General features: G+C 35.4%; 1 protein-coding gene across 2 annotated transcripts; it reads left to right on the top strand.

Moving 5' to 3' along the window:
* The first annotated feature begins 8,792 nt into the window (after positions 1-8,792).
* Positions 8,793-19,390, top strand: LOC110018502. 2 transcript variants are annotated; one of them, XM_020715837.1, is made up of 5 exons: positions 8,793-9,319; positions 9,421-9,555; positions 9,638-9,789; positions 9,877-10,060; positions 19,136-19,390. In XM_020715837.1, the coding sequence occupies exons 1-5, from the start codon at positions 8,969-8,971 to the stop codon at positions 19,307-19,309; spliced, it is 996 nt and encodes a 331-aa protein (XP_020571496.1). In that variant the 5' UTR covers positions 8,793-8,968; the 3' UTR covers positions 19,310-19,390. The 2 variants fall into 2 exon arrangements, with proteins under 2 accessions (XP_020571496.1, XP_020571497.1); XM_020715838.1 differs by having other exon boundaries at positions 9,877-9,932; positions 19,136-19,289.
* The last annotated feature ends 4,399 nt before the right edge of the window (positions 19,391-23,789 follow it).

Consider the following 23,789-nt stretch of genomic DNA (forward strand, 5'->3'; position numbering starts at 1 on the left):
GGCTCGAAACCTTGCCCAAGTCGTCGCCTCCTCCCCTCTTCGATGCGACTTTGCCGAAAGAAGACGGGATCGAGGGCTCAAAAGTAATAAGTTGTGATGGAACGCAGAACGCGGGGTATAGGGAGCAGCCGTAAATCATTCGAGTTATAACGTAAAACCATACGAGCGTTTACCGACCTCCAACCCCAACGCACTAACCAAACGGCTCCACAACATTATGAAAATGCTGAACGTTGGGATAAGTTGCGCCAAACAGACCCTACATTTTATAATAGTTGGGGTATTTGTGGGCTCCCAAAATTTACTTATTTTAGGTTAAACTTTCAATAATCAGACGAAATGTACTACAGATAAAAAGTTAATCTCAAACTCCCTTCTAATTTTGCGAGAATTTTTACATCTAAGGTTTGAAGTTTGTCGTAGGTGCAAGTTCACTGATTATGTACATCAAAAATATGTTTGCACTAATCTCAATGAAGGGTCTGCTTGGGGCAGTTGCAGCTTATCCAGCTTATGCTGATGAACAGCTAATTCTGATAATTTGCTGATGAACAGTTGATCCGGATAATCTGTCTGGCTGTTTGGTTTGTGCTGATGGAAAACAACTTATTCTGGAAAAATGACTATTCTCCCCCAATTCTGAATAAGCTGTTTATATGTTTGGTTTATGCTTTTGGTTAAATTAGTTATTTACAATTTTTTTTAGTTAAATTAATAACCTGTGTCGCATAAATTGATATTTTCTCAAATGTCACATCACGAAAATACAAAAGAGTTGAATAGCATTTATATAACTCAAAAAGTTCTGATTACATCAAATAAACACAGTGACACATATGAAAGTGAAGTACACATTCACGCACTAATATGAATTATAATATGACCCTAAAAAAAAGAAAAAATAACATGTTAAAATTACAAGGAAAAATATGATAGTATTGACTTTAAAATCTAAAAGCACATAACGACGAATGTTGTCTGGTTCTGATACCTCAAAACCTCGAGCAAACCTATCTGACTGGGATGCCGTAGAAACGGAAGAACTCGAACCACATGCAGTGGTCTCCCGTTGTGATACTATCAAACTCCTAGCATTTGTGTCCAATTGAGATATCGTAGAAACAGTTGCACTGTCGGTACCCTGAAGAATTTGCAGTCTTCCGGTCCTTGTCCCCATTGCGCGCACCTGTAGAATTGTCGCCCGTAGCTATTTGTCCGTCGTGACGTGAGTAGCAATGACGGTAGCCCACATCGGCACATCATTTGCCCAGACTTCCCTGAATACCTCGAGCTCATCGTCCTGCAATTATTATAAAAAAGAGTAGATTAGTCAAAAACTAAAGGGAATAAAAAAGACTCAACTTACCAAAGTGTGGAAGCAATGGTTGCCGACAACAAAGTTCTTTGGCTCTGTTGCCGTCCAAACATATAGGGCCATCCAACCTACTTTAACCATACCATAGTAGCGGTTGCCCTTAACGTATAGGTTCATCCAAACAACTTTAAACATGAAGACCAATTAAAATATAATTCCTTCATGCCAATCAGATAAATCCCTCACTAGCATTATAAGGTGCATACATAACATTATAAGTTACATACATAGCATTATAAGGTGCAGTTCCAATTCCATTCAGAAACCCAAACTATGCCTTAACAGCTCCATTTCGATCAGACGTAGCTCAGAGATATATACAAAATGGAGATGCTATGTATACAAGGAAATAAAATAACAATGTTCTTCATTCTAAGGATTTACAAATCTAACACCCAAAGTTTGTTATATACACAGGTGCTGCAAACTTCTATATAATTCTAAAACCGAAGTAAATAGAAGACGAGAGAGATGGGAGCAATGTGTGTTTCGTATGTGTAAAGCAAGCCAAAGAAAATCGAAAGACAACAACACAAAACAATTCAACACAATAACTTGTATCCCCTCGTCAGCAACAAAAAGCTTGTTCATATAAAATTTAAAGATCATCATTCCCAGTCTCCCAAAACCCATTTAATTCCAACGGAATTTCCATTAACTATTCCTATCAAATAACACCAACAAAATTTCTATACATAACCATACCATAGTAGGGGTTGCCCTTAACGTATAGGGTCATCCAAGCTACATACATAGCATTATAAGGTGAATTTCCAACTCCATTCAGAAACTGAAATTATAAAGAAATTTTCACTCATAAGGTGCATACATAGCATTATAACTATTCATATCCAAGCTACTTTATAAAGAAATTTTCATTTGTCGTTCTTAATAAAAATAACCAACTACAAATTTGTGAAATAACTGCACATTCATTATTGCATATAATTAGAGTAGAATCACTTACAACCAAAAAACCATCAGCTACAAGCGAATGGCTCCATAAAAGTGTTCAAACCAAATAAAAGATGGTATTTTAGAAATGGAAATTAGAATCATATAAAACAACTATAGTTCTTATCCCACATAAGACGTTTGCAATGTGAAAATGTTTTCAAATTTTTACTGCACTCCCTTTGCAGCTGACCAAACAATCCCTATGTGGAAAAATAAAACCAAGTGCAATGAGCATTTGAACGAAATAGCTTGTTTCTCGCCACAAATATACATTAGAAAGTCAAAAAATAAAACCAAGTGACATAGATGCTGAAGCCACATTTGTATGCCCAAACCACAAATACATATCCAAGGTGCTTTCTCGCCACAAACATATATCCAGACAGTGCCTTTACACACATATGGATGCATATATGGAGAGGGGGAGAGGAAGATTGACAGACATAGCACTCAATTCATATGTCTTTACACATCTAACACCTACTTTTCATTATAAAAATGCAGCCAAAAATAAACTTCAATCAACACCCTCATGAATTATGTAAAGCAACTGAAAGCTATAACATCAAGATGTAAGCCTCTCTAATAAGAATAAAGCTTATTGTAAAAACTTCAACATTTTGAGAAGATGAGCAACTTCTAGCCTTATTTGTAGTAAAAACTTCAACATTTTGAGCAGTGACATGTTTTTAGAAACATGGATAAAACAAATAATAAATTTCTCCCTTATCAAGATTAATGACATAACAGTCATATAATAACTCAAACAAATGACGTAGCAACCAAAATAATGCATACATATGACTCAAACAAATAACATAGCAGCCATATAATAACATAATTGTTTTGCAAAGCTTTAGAATATATTAATTAACATTTTCGCTAATCTCGTCAGCTATTCCATCTCTCAAAGCTACCATTTCAGATGCCCCTTCACCATCTCTTGTGTTTGTCTCAGGTAAATCAATTGTAAGTTGTGGTATGGTGCGGCCCACATGATACTCGAATGCTTCAGGGGAAATTTGTATTAAGTCTGCATCAACCACGACAAATTCTGCATCAGTTCTTGAAAGATGTCGTCTAATGAAGTTGTGCAATGTCATGGTAGCCACTACAATTTGGACCTGTTTCGGAAACGTTGGACATGTTTCGGAAACGGATAAGTGGTCATATCACACAATATTACTCATTTCTTCTTCCACACTCTGAACGATCGTTCAATTACGCATATCACACAATATTCCCAGCAAATAAAAGACTCCAAGGAAATTAAACCAGTCAAGCAAGATAACGCACACCAAAAATATCCACAAGAATATCTACACACAACAGTCTGCATCACATTCAAAGATAAAGTAAGAGAATTCCCACAAACAACTTCCTATTTGTAACTCCTTTGTAATTTGATATTTTATAAACTGAAAACAAGAGCAAAAAAACTCAATTTATCCACACAATATGTACATGGTACTCGAATGCTTTCACTAATATAAGGAAAATGTCCCAATTTATCCACAAAATACTTATGCATTTGCATAGTTCTTATCGATAATACAACAAAGCTTGCCACACAATACTTATGCATTTCTCTTGTAGGCTCTATAATAGTTTCTGACAATCATTAAGAGGGGAAAATGGACATATAAAAACCGATAGTAGTGTATAAATAAATGAACAAGTAGAAAATAGTGCATATATATGCCTCAAACACATGACATAGCAAAGGAGAAAGAGAGAAAGAAAACTTCAAAACAATGAAACCACCTCCATATTCACTGAAAAAATGGATCTGCATTTCTACAATAAATATACATCGAACCCTAAACTAGATCTACTCTAACAGCTCGATATTCATCGATATAGGGGACAGGGAGGGAAGAGTGGAGGGAGGAGCGCAGAGAGGAGAAACAGAGAGGAGCGCAGAAATGATGGACAAGAGGGAAGAGAGGAGAGAAGAGCACAGGGACGAGATATACCTGCGGAGCGACGGAGTTGCAGAGCGATGCCGAAGGAGAAAGAAGAGGGGCAGCGGGGTAAACTTAAGAGTGTAAACGCGGATCGCAGTGATAGACCCGCGATCCGCGTGTAATATAAAATTTAAAACGCTGTTTGCAGAAATGCGGGTCCATCACAAGAAATAAACACGATAGTCATAAGTTGCCCCAAACGGGCCAGAAATTTGGCGGATCTCACTTATGAATGCCAAATAACGGTGTATTAAGATAGTCAAAAAATGGAAACATCAAGCATCAGTTTCATTGGTCAGAAATTTGAGCCAACCAAACTGAAGTACAACCAAACAAAAAACATAGAAGCGGCCTAATCTTAGGGATGGTCTATCAAAACCCACTCCCTCAACAGATTTTGGAACTCCTTATAAAATGGCTAAAGCGTCTCCCATGGAACACCTTTCTGACCCTCTGAGAATGTTCTTTATCCAGTGAAAGCTACCCGTCAGATAACACTACACCCTCTGCTTTACGCCCCAATACATCTTAACGACAAGAGGGCCTCTTGGTACACCCTCTGCTTGACGCCCCAATACATCTTAACGACAAGAGGGCCTCTTCTTAGAATGAACTCTTGAGAGGTCGACTGACGACCATTCAGCCGACCAAATGACTGCCATTGACCAAAAACTTTCATCCATCCGAGAGATATGATTAATGAGTCATCAGATGACCCTCTTCAAGCAATTACAATAACAAAACTATGTCAGGATCTGTTATAAATATGAAAGAGTTGTTGACCTCACTTTTGGTTGAGGTCTAGCACGGTTTGTTACGAGTATGAAAAAGTGTCATAATTTTTTGCAAGGTCCTTATTAAAACGGGGACAAACATGTAACTTTATACTAGATTCCCCTGAAATACATACATAGAGGGTTATTTCTACAATAAGGGACTATTGAATTTACTTTATCAAAACTCTTGTGTTACTATGGATTCTCTTTCTCTCTCTTTCTCAATTCCTCACTCTTTGTTTCTCTGGTTCGTCCTAGGATCTATACATTGGGTGTGATTCACAACACTTATCAGATTTCAACATCTTAAGAGGTGCGATAAGTGTGCATCAAGCCATCATTAAGAATATAAGCACACCACCGAGAAAGAGCTCATCTGAGAGACACAACAAACATCGAGTGCATGAGAGAATTTGCACAATAGCAAATCCAAGAACTTAGAGACCAAATGACAGGTCAAATTTCATAATGGATCAGTGCGGTACTTGATGGAAGATTGAAGTAGAGCCCTAGATAAGAAGAACCCAAAACCCAAGGTCGTAGAATGATTTAGGGGGCATAAATGATGGAAGACTCCCAGTACCGGAATGGTGATGGGTCTACACTATTGATCAGGCAATTGTTTGGGTGTATTGAGGCTTACTTCTAACTAGAGAAGGTGTTCTTTTAGCAGATCTTTAATGTTGATCCATTGTAGAAGTTCAAACTCCTTTCATTAGAATCATGTAAGGGTCGAAGTGATCCATATGATTATATTGCTTCCTTTGAGTCGACTATCTGTCTTCTTAAAATATTTTTCGCACTAAAGTGTCAGTTATTTTACACCACACTGAGGGACTTGACCCTCAGGTAATTCAATGGCCTGGGAACAGGAGTAATCACATCCCACACTTCAGGGAGCTGAAGGTAAATTGCTCCCCCCCCCACCCTACTCCCCTCCCACCACCAAAAAAAAAAAAAGCCAACATAGACAACATGTTTGTGCCACCCCACTGAGGAGGTAACGCCCTCGCACTACCCCACAAAGATAGTGAGGCTCCTGTGTTGGACAGTAGTGCAGGCGCATCCCTTCTGTCATTTGACAAATTTTATAGGTTTTGAGGCGATGTTTGATGCATGGATTTTTAAAGTGCTTGCATTAAAGCCCTAGAGATCTTTTGGTTATGAAGTATCTTCTCTAGGATTAAAAAAGTCTTCTTTTTTGGTTATCATAGCATTTTCTCCTTATGTTTTTTTTTTGGAGAGAATTTTCTAGAGATTTTTATGTGAGATTGGAGATTTGGAGGGTGAGATTAATTGAGTGCTTATTTGAGGGAGAACATGTGGAATGCTTGCACTATACAAGGAGGATCATGAGTAAAGCAGGACAAGAATTTTCTAGTTTGATTCTACTTGTTTTACATGTTAATATTCTTTATTATAATGAAGTTTTTGATATTTTCTCCTCTCATGCATAGTGGCTAAATATTTTTGTTCTCCTTTGATTAGGGTTTGTGAATGAATCAAATGTTTTCTCCATGAGTTTTTCCAAAACTTTTTGTATACTTTTATTTGAATCATGTTAATGTGTTAGCATTATAATCATAATTTACTTCTAATATGACCAATTATAAAGTTAAAATCCCTTGTGATCAATGAATTATAACCATTTTCTAAGAGAATAATTAAGTTAACATACAACCACCTAGTGGAATAGACATATTATCAGCATAAGATTACAACATATGTATGAGACTAAAGGATTCCTAAGAAATTTGGCAGGTTTAAACTTTTTTAACTGTAATATTGATTTCCAACGTTTCTCATGACCTAGCATAGGCAAATAAGGATTTATCCCTAGTTGTCAACAACAACGTAGGGATCTCATAGAAAAGCTTTGAGGATCATAGGCAAATAAGGATTTATCCCTGTCGGCACTATTTTTGGTGTGGGGTTTGCCTGTAAGAAGCTGTCGGTCATCGGAATTGAAATCCAGTTTGCCTGCTTCAGAAGGATGTTTAAAAAAATTTAGTTTTGAAAAAGATGAAGTCAAACTGACCCCATAATTTTCATAGTTTAAATGAAAGAGCGCTTTACCTCAAATCCTGTATCTATCCCAAAGGATGAACACAAGAATTGAGGGTGAGGCTCGATCAAATAAACTAGAGAAAGTTATGACATCCGTTTGGTCTGCGAAAACCAATATATTGGCCGACAAATTCCCCTATTTAATATAAGGAATTAAATAGGGTTTATATTATGCTGGGTTCGGGAAAAGCTTCCTATAAGGGCAACGTCATTTGGACTTTGAACTTTATATTTATAACATTTAGTGTGAAAATCACATAATGTGCTCTGGACTTGAGAATAATTCACATTAATGATATTTTAGATGTGATGCTAAAAAAATTGAGTTCCATATAAGCAAAAACTAAAGTTTAGATGTTAAATGTGTAAATGGGTAGGCATTGTGTGGTATGCATGCACATTCTTCATTTTTCTTGTACACTTTTTTATTACAATAAAATCTATTTTTCTATTAGACCAAGACATAAGCAACAACCCTAAAAATTGATAGGTTTATGAAGTGTTCTTTAGGCCAACATTTTAACTAACTAAATTTTAGATTTTGGAATACACGAATGTTAAAGTTATCATCATGACCATTAAAAAAAATCTGCTGACATAATAAATTACCGAGTAATAAAGACGAACTCAACAAACTAAGAAAATATATAGTAATCTTCTAATACATCTGCCAAGAATAACTTCTTTGATTAAAACATGATATGTTTATCATTTAATAAATAAAATTCACTCATTTAAAGCTATAAACTAAGTAATAATAAATTATATTAAAGAGAAATACTAGTACAAGTTATCATCAAAAAAATTGCTCAAGTACAAGCCAAAACTTTAATACAAGTCATAAATTGCTCAAGTACATTATCAAACAATTCATTTATCATCACAAAAATTCTCTTAAGGAAATAATTGTATAATCCAATCCAATGGACCAACAACAATTAAGTTGTAATCTAAACTTTACATAGAAACTACCTGAAACATTGGTATTTACAGAATTCCCCCCCATATTATTTTGTTGAACTATCGAATCATGTATTTACCCGTGTCTTGATCAAATTATTGAAGATTTGATAAAAATGAAAACTAAGAGTTGGGATTTTACCACAAATTTTGATGTTTGAGTAGGATTGAAAAATAGAAGAAAGCGAACCATTAATTTATAGAGCAAGTTTTGGGTGGTCTTCATCTAATAAAAAAATATTGTGTACTTACAAAGTATGTAATTACGAGGGTGGTGGAGGGGACACACCGTATATACGTGAAATTATGATAATGTGACAACTTCATCCATCATTGTAAGTACATAACCACAAAGTACAATATAGTTTCTCGCATCTAATTGACCCACAATTAAACTGCAATTCAATTAAAATTACCAATCTCAAGGCCCAAATGGTAAACCAGTAAAAATTGATGCTCATTCAAAAATTAATATAATAAATGAGAATTCAAAATTTAAATTAGATTTGGTCAAAGCTAAAAATTAATAATACTGAAATTCTTCTGTAATTCAGAGGAGAGGTTCTGGATGCAGCCAGCGCGCATTAGGCAGCCAAATTTGGTCAAAGCTAAAAATAGCCATAGGAACACGAGGGCAATGATTTCTGAAATAAAGCGAAGGGCCCTTCTTTTCTACCCATGGATTCGCTCTCTGCTCTCCACCTCAGCTTTATCTTCCATGTCCTTCGATCGATCACCGATCCTAGCCCATCAAAAAGCTGCCTTTCCTCCCTAAATTCGTCTTGTTCATCCTTTTCTTCTTCTCCTGGTTGCTTCGCGGTGAAAGCTCTCGCCTTTCTTCCTGACTTAGTTTCTGTGATTACGAAATGGCGCAGCAAGAACACCGTATTTCTGATGGCGAAGAGGAAGCAACGTTTCTTTCGCCTGGCCATCAGCCAAACATGACCGTCCCTTTCCTCCCAGAGTTTGATCCCACTTCCCAGTTCGGGCGTATTGCTGAAAACTCATCCATGTCGCCGTATCAGTTAGAGGATTTAAACCCACTGGCTTCCAGCGACGGCCCAATGCCATTGTTGTCGAGCCCTTTGCAGAGCGATGCTTCCACTAGCTTTGACTCGCTGCCTTCTCTCGTCGCATCCGAGGTGAAGCAAACGCCATTGAGGCCGGAACTGATGTTGCCGTTGCAGAAACCTGAGCTTCAGCCTCAGATAAACCAGGTCTCCGTGGCTTGTTCAATTGCTTCGATTATTTTTGTTTTTCACTATTGAGCACCAACTGCTTGTTGAAATGCCTCTGAAATTACTTGCTGTCTTCTCAGGTGGTGAAATCTTCGCCATTTGATCTATTTCCTGAAGCTGGCCTTCAGATGGAAATGGAGCTCCCTTCAAACCAAAGCCATCATGGCATTATGAATCCCTTGCTCAGGGCAGATCAGCAGATTACGATGGATCAGGTTTTCTTCAATTTATTATTAATTTCTCTGTGTTAAATTCTCTTGTTTTATTCACTATTTCTTACAAGCCCTGGACATTTAGTTTGTTGGCATGAATCATCTATCATCCTTTCAAATTGATCCGGACCGAAATCAAATAGTCATCTTTACTACAGAATCCACTCAAATTTCTCGTTCAAATTGTGGCACATTTGTGATCAATGAATCTCAAGGGGAAAACACTGATTGTTCATCGTAAGTTTGATTCAAAATTTAGTTTTTCTTTGTTTTTTTGGCCTATAGTTTTATTTGCTGAATAAAGCTGTTCAATTTAATTCTCAGAGATGGTGTTTCAAGCAACCACCCTACAGGGAAGAGGATTCACACTTTTGAAGAAGGTATCACCAATCCTTTTGACAGCAGCGCTTTTAGCTTGGCATGCTTACCTTCAGTTTACAGCAGTGCTTTACCCCTCCAAGCCATGCCCATCCAACAAGTTTCTGATATCATTGTTGCTAAGAAACAGGTTAGTTGTTTACAAAGCTTCAATAACTACCAACTCAAGCAATGACAAATGCTCTCTCAATAAAATGTTGGCGTCTAATATCCAAAAACATCATTAACATTCTATTTTCACCGGAGAGTCACCTGACACGAATATTGGAAGATCTTAAATTCTTCCAGGCTAATGGCTTCAACAGGTTCCTCTATCGATCTATCCCGCGTCCTTCCTAACATACAATCAACAATGACGGCTCTCTCAATTCTAATCCCCAATACAATACATGGATTCTGGTTGACCAAATCCTCACCATTGCATTATATTCCATTATCTCAGCACCTCTTCTTTCTTTTATTCTCACCCCACATTCATTTGACTAGTAACTCAAAACCAGCAAATTTCTGCGCCAACTGGACGCTTCTAAAAATCCATCTTAAGAACGATGAGCTTAAGCCAAAACAAATTTTCAACTTGACTCAAACTATCACTTTGAGTGATCCAACTTGTTACTCCTTCACGATCAAGATGAAACAATGGAAAACAACTATGTCACATATTGTCTAGCTTGACAAGCTCAAGGCATGTGGATCCTCATTTCATCATCCCCAACTCAAACTTCTTCAATAGCAAATGAACATTTAAAATAAAATATAGCTCCGATGGCAAAATCACACCACTCAAGGCACAACTCATTGCATAAGGCTATAAGCAAGAGAAATACATTGATTACAGATAAAAATTTAGCGTTGCCATCAAAATGCTCATTATTTTTGCTTTTCTTATAATAGTTCTTATTCAGAACTGGCCAATCATACAAATGGATGTCACTAATGCCATTTCTAAATGGAAAATTTGGTGAGATTATATAAATGGCTCAAACTTAGCGTGACTACTTTTATATCTCCAACACTCACCTCATTTCACAGGCTAGTTTAAGAAAGCTATACACTTTGATAAGATAGGACAGATTGAATGGATGGACCTCAACTTTTGAAATATTTTTCAAAAATTAAGATGGAGTTATAATTTTTTTGTACTCATGAGAAAAGATTCATATACAACCAACTATAATTATTAAGAATAATCGAACGAAAGTAAGAATATTTATTGTATTAATAGAGTCCATAACTTTGGCACTACGAGGAGGTAATAATAGTAACTAGTGAAAAATAAAGTGTAAGTAATAATTATAGAATCATAACTACCCAAACCCTAATAAGAATATAAATAGAGCTACTGCCCAAACATAGAAATTCCAAATAAAATCCTGGAAAAATTTTAAGTTTGATAACTCAAATCCAATAACTCCTATTTATTTAGAATAAATGACAAGTTATTATGGCAAACAACATGGACAAAAAAAGAAGCTTTTTGACTATACAATAGCAATGCAATAAGTTGCATCAAATAATCAAGCTAGAGTAATCATATTGCTTCAATGAAGAGTGTGGCATATTCTAATATGATTTTGATGCTCATTTGCATGTTAGCTGTAAGTAATGTATTTTTATTCTAACTTATCCAAATGCAACTATATCGAGTATAATCATATGTTTCTAAATGTGATATTAGTCATTTATCATTCTATTGTCCATCCATTTGCACATCTATGGTTAGTTTTATGGAGACACTTTTAAACTGGGAATGTGGACACTAACCCATAGAAATCTGATGATTATAAGTAGATAGTCATCATTCTATGTGCCAATTGACACATTTAGATAATATTCAAAAGGGCTCTACTTACATATACATCACTGCGCATAGATATACAATTTTTATTTATCATAAGCAAATTTTAATATATTTTGTAAATAATACGATCAATTTTATTTATATATTAAAACGTAAGTTACAAGAATAAAGTTTATTATATTTAATAGATATAATGTATTGTTACTATAGAAATAAGTTCAGTATACATGAATTATGTAGCAATAAATTAATAACAATTTACATATGCAACTTGTTATTTCATTTCGAACATTAAGAGGGATCTACTAGAATAATAAATATTCAAGTAATAAAGGCAGGCTTGACAATCTAAAAAGAAATCTAGAATTCTTCTATAATTGTCAGGAATAATGTCTCTAATAAAAAATGATATGTTTATCCTTTAATAAATAACAGCTGCTCATGTGGTTGCAATGTTTAAATCAATGTTCTTTAGAATCTCAAATAGATGAAATAGATAAATACCAGACTGAAAGCCTTAAATAATAATAATATTCAATCAATTACACAAAGAAGAAGCATTGAAAATTTATATTTGATTAAAAAGGACACACCTTTGCCAACCTAGGTTATCCTATAACTAACATAGGTTAATTGTTTTTACAGATTTAAACTTATAATTATAACTAAATTAAAATTAACTATAATTTAATCTAGATCCATATTAACTTAATCTCTTAAACAATAGGGAATTAAATAAACATTATTCTTTTATAAATTTAAGAAACTAAACTCTTCTTATCATATTATGTAGAGTAGGCAAAATGATAAAGTCTCAAAAAATGAAAATGGCAGAGAAGAAAAAGAATATAAGGAAGAAGAAAAGGATAAAAGAAGACAAAAAAAAAGGATAAAGGTGATAATTCACTATTTATGTTTGCTCGATCAATAGAGAAGGAAATGAGGAAAGAAATCACTATAGTTGGTTTTCGATCAGATGGAGGGGAATAGTGTTATGGCTAGTTCCTCGAGAGGACGATGCGAAGCTCCATTGAAGAGACTGGGCGATTGTGGTCGGCTAAAGGGATGTAATAACTAGGTTTTCAAGTATTTTAAATTGTAATGTAAGGCAACTAAGAAGGGCGATAAGCATAAGATTTGCACATCTGTTGAGGATTGAGACAACACTTGCTAGGGCAAATTGCTAGACAGGGAGGGCTATGTGCGATCAAAAGTTCACATTTGTGGTTTAGATTGGTCTGATTCAACACTTTTTATCAGTTCATGTTTATAACTTATGATCTCTTTTAAAAGAATTTGATCTCCAAATTTACGTTTTAGTTCCAAAGTAATTATGAGTACATTATTATCATCACTTCTTTAATTCTAAATGAACTTATGCTTTCATCAAAGCAAACTAATTAATCAAATATGAAAATAAAATTAATCTATCATTATGACAATCTAAATAGAACAATTAGATTTTGTTTGATTTTAAGTTTACGTTTATTATTAAAATCATAAAAAATAAACTAGAAATAAAGTAGGATCTTACTCATCTCGGCACGGTCATGACATTCATGTTCATTGTTATGGCAGGCTTTAATTCCTCGTTTCCTACCTTATTTTTCTCCTTTATAATCTTGGGTGTATCCATTTGGGTGATTAAAATAATTACTTGATTATAGTTAACCTAAACTTTTAATTTTATTATTATTAATTTTCATGTAATTATCTTATTGACCCTTTCATCAAGATTATATTGTTTAATCCCATACCTTGTTTTTTTATATTACTTTTGTCACGACTCGGCCCGACCCATGGCTTGGAGTTTTACAAGGTGGGGACCAAATGGTCGGGCGATGAAAATTAAATTTTGATATTCACATTTTTTATAACTAACGTTTAATAATCAAAAAAATAATTGAAAGAGTCACCATATAAAAAATATTTCTTAAACTTATCTTATTTTTCTGATTATCCCCGTTTTTTATAAATATTTTTTCATTTATTACTTTTCTTAAAATAAAAATTTAAACTTAAAAATATTAATTTAAAATTCAATTATCTATCAACCAGTGAATACTTCTACTTCTAAATTACAGTAACACAATGAAAATAAAATAATATGCATGTCAGGTAAATTTACAGTAAAATTAATATAAGAGCATTTTACAGTTTATATGTTCAACATGATTGTACAAAATAATTCAAGACATTAGTTGTATCGTACTATATAATTTTCACATCTATATTATATGTACTATATAATTTACACATCTATGTGTGTTTGTGTTTGTGTGTGTGTCTTGATGCACCATCTAAATTACATCATTTATGTTATATAACAACAACAACAAAAACATCAAGTTTTTATCCCACTAAGTCAGGTCGGCTACATGAATCATTTTTCTCCATTGTGTCTATTGGGTGTCATATTTTCATTTAACTCTAATAGATTAAGATCATTTAAGTGGTATCGCACATGAGACTTAACCCTTACTTGCAAATGCCTCATCTCCTTCTCTACCTCATTTTTGCTTTAAAGTGCTAACTTTACCAAAAATCGGGAGTTACAAGTCAAGAGTTATAAAGAGCGATCACTAACTCCAAACAAGAGAATAAATTGCACGGGAGTATAAACGATGTATAATGATATGGCTTTTTTTTTTAAGATGTATGAACACTTGCCAAGTTTCCATTTGGAATTTTCAATTGTGTGCATGATTTGATTTTATTTCAAATAACTTGTATTAAATTTAAATCAAAACAAAACATTAGCCAAATATGAAACCAAATTAAATTCCCTTTATGATATTGTAAACAAACCTGATGGATTTTGTTTAGATTTCAATTTAAGATTTTTATTAAAATTATTTTAAGCGAAAAAGTTTAAATAGGTAGAATCTCATCAAAGTCGTATAATCAGTGAGCACCACATGAGTGTTATGAAATATATACTAAAGCAGTTGATGTGGTATATATATAAATCAAACAGGAGAACGATCGACGAAGCGAAAAATAGAACGAGAAAAAATTACACCAGAAAAGAACACAGATTTACGTGGTTCGGCAAATTGCCTACGTCCACGGAGTTGCAGAAGATTTTACTACTTGAGAAAATTTATACCAGTCGATCACCTCGACTTACAAGAGGAATCTCTCACTCTTCGTTGCTCTCTCTCTTCTTCTCTCTTTGTTATTCTCTCTCTACACCGAGATATACCGAAGAAAACTCTACACCGAGATACACCGAAGAAGACAAACTTACAAGAGAAATAAACTCAATTTCTCTTCTGCCACAAGTCACCAAGAAGAAGCCTAGGGAGAACAATCTTCTTCTTCTTCCTTCTTCTTCCTTCTACCGCAAGAAACTACTCCTCCTTGCACTTCTTCTCTTCCACTGTCCCGTGGAAACCCGAAGAACTCTTCCTCAATCCCGAGGAAACCTAAAGAAGAAAATACCGTGACTTTCCGTAACTTCTCGTTACTTCTCGTAACTTCCACATCTAAAGGAGAGCCGCCCTTTTATAACGAAGAGAAAGGAGCGAATGGATGCTTCTCTTCGTGAAATAGAGGAGACGGGAACGGTTTCTGGCGAAGGGATGTTTCTCTTTGCAAAAAAGAAAGGAGGGAGTGATTATTTGTGAAGAGGTGTGACCCTTCGCGATCGGAAGCGTCGTTTCATAAAAATAGAAGAGGCGGGAGCGGGAGTTCACGGGTTGGGTGGACCGGACTCCATGCCAGCGCTAACAATCTCCCACTTGGAGATCGGTACGCCTGCTACAACGTCTCCTTCCTCGAACTGAATCCTCCACTGATAGTGTCGTCCTTTACTTCAAACATGAATCTTCCATCATGAATCCTCCACACGTGCAACTCAAAGTCTCAGTCTTCACTCCAGAAGACCAACTGAAGCTGTGCATAACTTCAGTTTCTCAAGAGTAACACCCTCATCAGCAGACTCCACATAGTTTTGCACCTCTAAGCTATTTCTTGGGTCACTCTTGTCTCTTTTTACAACTCTCACTGCATGGGCAACATCCTGCATCTGCTGAAAGTCTTTTCCAACAAGTTTAGTTTTGTACCTTTTACTGACATCACACTCAGTTTTTATCTGGTACACCCATTTGTTGTGCAAGGTCTTCTTCCCTGGTGGAAGTTCTGCCAGCTCCCACTTGCTCAAATTTTTATGTTGCAAGATTTCTTCATAGCTCTGTGGTTCTGTAATATATGTCTGTGGAACAATAGGAATGGGTGCCCTGGACCCACTCTCTTCTTCACTTCCATCACTGCCTTGCACTGTGGCCTTTGGTAGATTTTCTACCACATTCAAAGCTCCTGAACCCAACATCAAGTCTTCAACAGAACTATGAACTGCCAACAGAAGTGCATTCTGTGACTCTTCAGATACCACATTTCTGCTATCATTCTCCATCTTCTGAGGATTCCTGCAGTTCTTCTTTATGTGGCCAGTCTTGTCACAATTCTAACAGGTTGTCTGTTTACTAAACTTTGATTTTGATCTCTCTATCCTTGAGTTCCTATCATGTCATCTCCCTTTGAAATCAACATTCAGTGCTGAATTCGAACCTGAGACATCGACAGAATCTTTCCTGCAAACTTCCTCAGCCAAATCAAGATCAGTGCACATATCTCATCATCAAAATCAATTTCCACAAATGACAATTGATTTGTGATAGTATTGAAAATATTCAGGTGTTGAGCAACAAAAACACCTTCCGCCATCTTCAAATTGAATAATTTCTTCATCAAGTGCACCTTGTTATTCTCCGATGACTTTTCATACATACCTGATAAGACTGTCATGATATCTACACTTTCCTTGACGACGATGTGTGCAACAGACGTCGATAGAGTCAATCGAATAACCCTCAGAACTTGTCGATTCAACAAATTCCATTCAGCCTCATCCATTCTTTCAGGTCTTTTCCCCAATAACGGAAGATGAAGTTTCTTCTTATAAAAATAATATCTGCATTCTCCAATAACCAAAATCTGTGCCATCAAATTTCTTGATCCCTGAAACCTTTACTTCATCTGCAACCATCATTCTTCCTCAGATCTGAACAAAGCTCTGATACCAGTTGTTATGAAATATATACCAGAGCAGTTGATGTGGTATATATTTATAAATCAAACAGGAGAACGATCGATGAAGCGAAAAATCGAAAAAATTCATTTTTTTTTTCAATTTTGAAAAAAAAAAAAAAAAAGCCGCTATAGCAAATTGCCTAGCCTACGTCCACAGAGTTGCAGAGGATTTTACTACTTGAGGAAATTTACATCAGTCGATCACCTCGGCTTATAAGAGGAATCTCTCACTCTTCGTTGTTCTCTCTCTATTCTTCTCTCTCTACACCTAGATACACCGAAGAAAACTCTACACCGAGATACACCGATGAAGACAAACTTACAAGAGAAATAAACCAAATTTCTCTTCTGCCACAAGCTACCAAGAAGAAGCCTAGGGAGAACAATCTTCTTCTTCTTCCTTCTTCTTCCTTCTGCTGCAAGAAACTACTCCTCCTTGCACTTCTTCTCTTCCACTGTCCCGTGGAAACCCGAAGAACTCTTCCTCAATCCCGAGGAAACCTAAAGAAGAAAATACCATGACTTTCCGTAACTTCCACATCTAAAGGAGAGCCGCCCTTTTATAACGAAGAGAAATGCACGAAGAGAAGGAAGCGAAGTGATGCTTCGCTTCCCGAAATATATGAGGCGGGAACAGTTTCTGGCGAAGGGATGCTTCTCTTTGCAAAAAAGAAAGGAGGGAGTGATTATTTGTGAAGAGGGGGGGCCCTACGATAAGAAGCATCGTTTTGTGAAAACAGAAAGAGAGGCAGAAGCGAGAGTTCGCGGGTTGGGTGGGCCGGACTCCATGCCAGCGCTAACAGAGCAAATCACACGAGAATATAAGCGATTTGCTTTGAATTCTTTTGGACTTATATGTAAATCTAAATCAAATAAGTTGGTCAAACATAAAACTAAATCAAACTATCATTATGAAAATACAAATTCAACCATTATGTTTGTTTTGGTTATTAAAAAATTAAAAATACATGTAAAGCCTCATTTGAGTGTTAGTGTTATAAAGAATGAACACAGACATCAAACAACAACAACAACAAGCCTTTATCCCACTAACTGGGGTCGGTTTCTTTTTCTCCATTGTGTCATATTAAGTTTACATAATGATTTAAATGATTCATGTCATTATTTTTCGACAAAAAATTTATGTTAGTTGTTGACTACCTAACGCAATCCTCCACTTTTTGCATCCGGATTTTGAGACCTGGCAATGACAGTGTTAAACACAAACATCAAACAAGAGAGCAAATTACACATAATACAAGCAATCTATTGTGGTTTGTCTATCAATCAGGAGAAGCCAAAAATCAAATTTCCATTGTGACAATCTAACTGAATTGGTAGGTTTCACTTCTTGTTTAAAAACACAACTCTTTAGTCAAATTTCATTCAATTTGACTTTAAATATTAGTTTAGCCTAGCTAAGTTTGTCTATTTTGTTCTAATTTGATACATCATTAATGGAACTAAGGATTTATAAAAGAAATTGAAGTGTTGTGATGCCACCAAAATTAGTGAAGCATCATAAGAAGAGAGTGGACTTCTGTATGCCTGGTATTATACCTTTTAATTTTAATGGCATCAGCGGAGCAATCTCTGACACTTGAATGCTCATAAGATGATTATCTATGGGTTTATTTGTTATTTTTCTCATTTAGTGGATACCAACATAAGATTAGATTATTGTGTTAAGATTATGGTCTTAATTTTTATCAAGAGTTTTGGAGCCATTGTGTTGTTTACAGAAGCTTTCCCTTAAAAACCTCAAGCATAGCTCCCAAAAAGCCTTTCATCTTACATTATGGCCTTATTCTTTGTGTGTGAGTTCGCTTAACCGCGAAGTTCTATATGCATCAAGATTTGTGTATTCAAGATCCAAGCAGCATTAGGTGTCATATCCTTTTAGAGCGCGACATTTGTGCCATTTCTATTCCCACCATTATTGATCTTAGATATAGAAGGAACCAAGATAGCTATTTCAAAGAATCAAATAAACCCTTTTTGGGCAATGAAATTATGCAAGATAGCTACAATTTTCTATACTTTCCGGCTTACAATGCATGTTTGTTTTCTGTTTTCTATATTTCTCTTAGATTCATTGTTCTTAAATTTTCATGAGCTTGTGAATTCTATGATGAAAAATGTTTTTTAATCTCTCTGTCTGTGCCAATCAACATGTTCATTTAAAGTTGCTTCCAAATCTGAATGCATATTACTCTGCATTCCATGAAGAAGATAAGGTGAGTTTCTTACACTTAGAAATCAAAGAGATTGTTTCATTAAATATAAGCTGTTTGGTTTTTCTGCAAGCAGAAGACAGAAATTGGTGGGAGGGAAGCTTCAGCCACTCCACCAAAAGCACTGCCTTTCTACAACTTCATGAAATTGCCTCATGATGTTTATGCTGCTGAAAGAAATGCAATTGCTAATCAATGCTATGATGGTTGGGAGGACTGCGATGTTGTTATTCTTGATATGAAGCTTTGAGTTTATGTTTAGGAGAAAACTAGAAACTATGAATGCTTCCTTGCTTTTATTTATATGATTGTAGTACAATTTATGATGTCATTTTTTGCTTTTTATTTTTTACTTTTTTAACTTTTAGTTTATGTTGTTTATGATTTGATTTGAAGTAAAATATGTTGGATGGTGATTATCATTCTAAAAGTTATATTTGAGTATTTTGAAATTGTGGCTTATGTTGGACGGTGATTATCATTTTTGAAAATATTTAGAATATCTAAAAGTTATATTTGAGTATTTTGAAATTGTGGCTTAATTTGTTTTGAAAGATGAGAAATAAAAACATGTAAAAATGAAAATAAAATGATCTCAAATTCCCTACATTGAAGATTGGTTTAACATGCAATTATGATTTTGTTACACTAAGAGATGATGGTAGGAGAGGAGGTGCAAATGAGTTGAGCAGACTTGAGCTCGGCACGTTACCGAGCTCATGAGTCGAGCTTATCAAGCTATGAATTCAAACTTGAGCTCGTTTATTAAAAGAGCTCGAGCTCGTCTTGGCTCCACTCGCAAGCTCACAAGCAGGCTCGATTAGCCTACCACTAGTTCTTTCGATACATTTTTCAGTGAGCTCCCATTGCCTCCTCTTCCTACTCCTCCAGCGAGCTCCCATAAAAGTTGAGTTTTTGTTCAAGCTCGCTAGCCATCTCGCAAACCGGGTGCTGCCAGTACAAGTTTGCTAGACAAGCTGAGCTCGGGCTTGGCATTACTCGAATTCAATTTGACTCGTTTGCACCCCTACACACGAGTAACGCATCTACTTGCAGCAGTTTTGCTTGCTACACCTCGGTCGTAGATTTGCAAGAAGATCAAGCGGATGGTATAAAATAAATCTACATATTGATGGATTAAATATATAGGAAGCTTTTATAATTATTTATAACATCGAATGATTAAATTCTAAGAAAATCTTAATTATAATATCAAAGAAAAAAAATATAATATCATAAAATTTTAATATGCCCCTGTGGGAAGGGATCAAAATAGGCAAATGTCAATTGGTGGTTATATATTTTAATTAAATAAAATTATTAAATATGCATTAATGTCCATTAAATTATCAGAAAGCAAGACTAATTATTTCTTAAACAATGATGACTTCGCCATTAGAAAACAAAAAAATATGAAGCATGGCAATGTCATGCATCTCCTCAAACATGACATTCTTCAATCTATATGTGTTTAATTATAAGGTAATTAAAATAGTAAAATGTTAATAAAATTAAATTATCTCTATGCATATGAAGATTAAGGCCGCGTTTGGGGCAGTTTATAAGTGCGGCGGAGTTTTTGAAAACATCGCCTAACCGTTTGGTTTGCGCGTTTTTGAAAACGCTGCGTGCCGCGTTTAAGTTTTTTACACTAAACGCAGGCCGCAAGTCGACCCCCGCAACGACCCGCAGGCTACGTTTTAGGATAAACTGTTTATTCTGAAACGCACAAGCTACCCCAAGCATACCCTAAATCATCTAGACTTGCCCGACTAATGTGATCTCTTATGTAAGCGGAGATTAAAAGCCGCCTTTCCTTCGCTAGAAAGTCGGGATAACAAATTCTTGACTTGTGATTTGACCTACTATAAGAAATTAGACATAATTTAAGCATTGCATTGAGATTGTACTGCCTAATTTCTGAGAAAACAAGTTTTTTTTTTTTTTAATTTGTTGCGTTGTAAAAAGTAGATTTTTATGGTATTTTAAATTAATTTAGGCTTGTAATTTGTTGATTTTAAGCATAATTTAGGTATTATAAAGGAATTATACTGTCTAATTAAAAAAAACCCTCATGTAATTTATTGTGTTAATGTAATTGGATTTTTCTGATGCTTTGAGACAACATTATTGAGTAATTTGTTGGTTTTAGGCACAATTTTGACAATATAATGAGATTGTAATTCCTAAAATATGACAAAAAGCCTCATGTAATTCTATTGCAATATTGAAATCAGAATTTTATTATGTTTCAGTATGCCTTGTTAGATTATTTATTTATTTGTGGCACAATTTGGGCGGTACAATGTGATCGTATAAATGTAGTTGTAGCTCTGCTTTTAATATGTCACAAGTGAAATCAACTTTGTGTCATCGTGTTATTGGAGTTCGGATGTAACTCTACTTTCATACTCGCATGAAATATTTTCTCATCTATCGAAGCCTAAGAAGTCGATCAGAAAGAAAGCGAGCAGAGGGACGTCGAATAATTAGGAATGAGTTATTATAATTTTCTTTTTTTTCCTTCATAGGCTTTGATTGGACAAATAGTGAGGCATAGGCAAGGGAGGCATAGGATAGTTTTGCTCGCTTCGTAGTTTAGGGATATAATTGTTTTAATGATAAATTGTGTGTGTGACACACATAATTTATCATTAAAACAATTATATCCCTAAACTACGGTGTGCACACACACAATTTATCATTAAAACAATTATATCCCTAAACTACGAAGCGTGTATATATATATAATGAATTATTAATATTTTATTATTACCCATTCATTCTCAATTGTGTGTATTTTATTTAAATTGAGTCGATAGCTTGAAATCTGTTCGTACTGTTAACGTGTGAAGACCATATAATATGGTTTTCGTTATAGCAAAAGTTTGATATTCCGAAAGTGCTCGTGCAATCCATTTTATGATCGAAGAATGTTTTAAGGTATTTCAACAATGCAGAGCACTAGTAATTCGTTATACATATATAGCTGCGCATTTGCTATATGTTTTTTTCAATTAAATGTGTATTTACATGTATGTGATCCAATTCCTAGAAGTATTTACATAAAACCCACATGAATTCTACTTTATATTTATAACATTCAAATCTTTCACATAAAAATTAAAAAAAAAAAAATCACCGTTTTAATTAAATAAAATGGAATACATATTAATTTTTATGTACCAGTAAAGGATAAATATGTAAAAAAATATAATTTAAATGTTATGAATTAAAAAAGAAATCTTGGGGTATGCATAAAAATTTTTTATTAAAAGTCAATTTAATAAATAAATGTTAAACAAACATCCACCGGCTATTTATAGTTTATTACTAAGCAAGTAGCACTGTTAATATCCAAATTCGAGCCAAGTTAGTCACTCAAAATCGGCTAAAAAAAAATTCAATTTAAAATTTAGACTCGTAGCACGGCTTGTTTATTTCGATCGATCTCGATCCGAGCAAATATAATTTAAATGTTATGAATTAAAAAAGGAATCTTGGGGTATGCATAAAATTTTTTTATTAAAAGTCAATTTAAGAAATTAATGTTAAACAAACATCCACCGGCTACTTATAGTTTATTACTAAGCAAGTAGTTCTGTTACTATTCAAATTCGAGCCAAGTTAGTCGCTCAAAATCGGCTAAAAAAAAAATTTCAATTTAAAATTTAGACTCGTAGCTCGGCTTGTTTATTTCGATCGATCTCGATCCGAGCAAAAATTCGAATCAATTTTCGAGCGATTAATGATCTTCAAGCTACTGTCACCTCCCAAAAGAGCCCTTGTGGGTGATGGGTAGTCCAAGACTTAAATACTGCTTTTCGGCTCTACATCTAGCCGATGTGAGACTATTTGTCCGTGACATTCTCCTCCACCCAATCACTTGACGCCCTCGTCACGGATCGACTCCACCGCGGGTCCCACTGGACCATGAAAAGTCCACACACCTGGCAGGCAGTAGTCTGCTCTGATACCACTTGCCACATCCGAGCAAAAATTCGAATCAATTTTCGAGCGATTAATGATCTTCAAGCTACTGTCACCTCCCAAAAGAGCCCTTGTGGGTGATGGGTAGTCCAGGACTTAAATACTGCTTTTCGGCTCTACATCTAGCCGATGTGAGACTATTTGTCCGTGACATTCTCCTCCACCCAATCACTTGACGCCCTCGTCACAGATCGTCTCCACCGCGGGTCCCACTGGACCATGAAAAGTCCACACACCTGGCAGGCAGTAGTCTGCTCTGATACCACTTGCCACATCCGAGCAAAAATTCGAATCAATTTTCGAGCGATTAATGATCTTCAAGCTACTGTCACCTCCCAAAAGAGCCCTTGTGGGTGATGGGTAGTCCAGGACTTAAATACTGCTTTTCGGCTCTACATCTAGCCGATGTGAGACTATTTGTCCGTGACATTCTCCTCCACCCAATCACTTGACGCCCTCGTCACGGATCGACTCCACCGCGGGTCCCACTGGACCATGAAAAGTCCACACACCTGGCAGGCAGTAGTCTGCTCTGATACCACTTGCCACATCCGAGCAAAAATTCTAATCAATTTTCGAGCGATTAATGATCTTCAAGCTACTGTCACCTCCCAAAAGAGCCCTTGTGGGTGATGGGTAGTCCAGGACTTAAATACTGCTTTTCGGCTCTACATCTAGCCGATGTGAGACTATTTGTCCGTGACATTCTCCTCCACCCAATCACTTGACGCCCTCGTCAC

Source organism: Phalaenopsis equestris, unplaced genomic scaffold (genome assembly GCF_001263595.1).
Source record: "Phalaenopsis equestris unplaced genomic scaffold, ASM126359v1 Scaffold000022, whole genome shotgun sequence".
In the NCBI taxonomy this organism is placed as follows: Eukaryota; Viridiplantae; Streptophyta; class Magnoliopsida; order Asparagales; family Orchidaceae; genus Phalaenopsis; species Phalaenopsis equestris.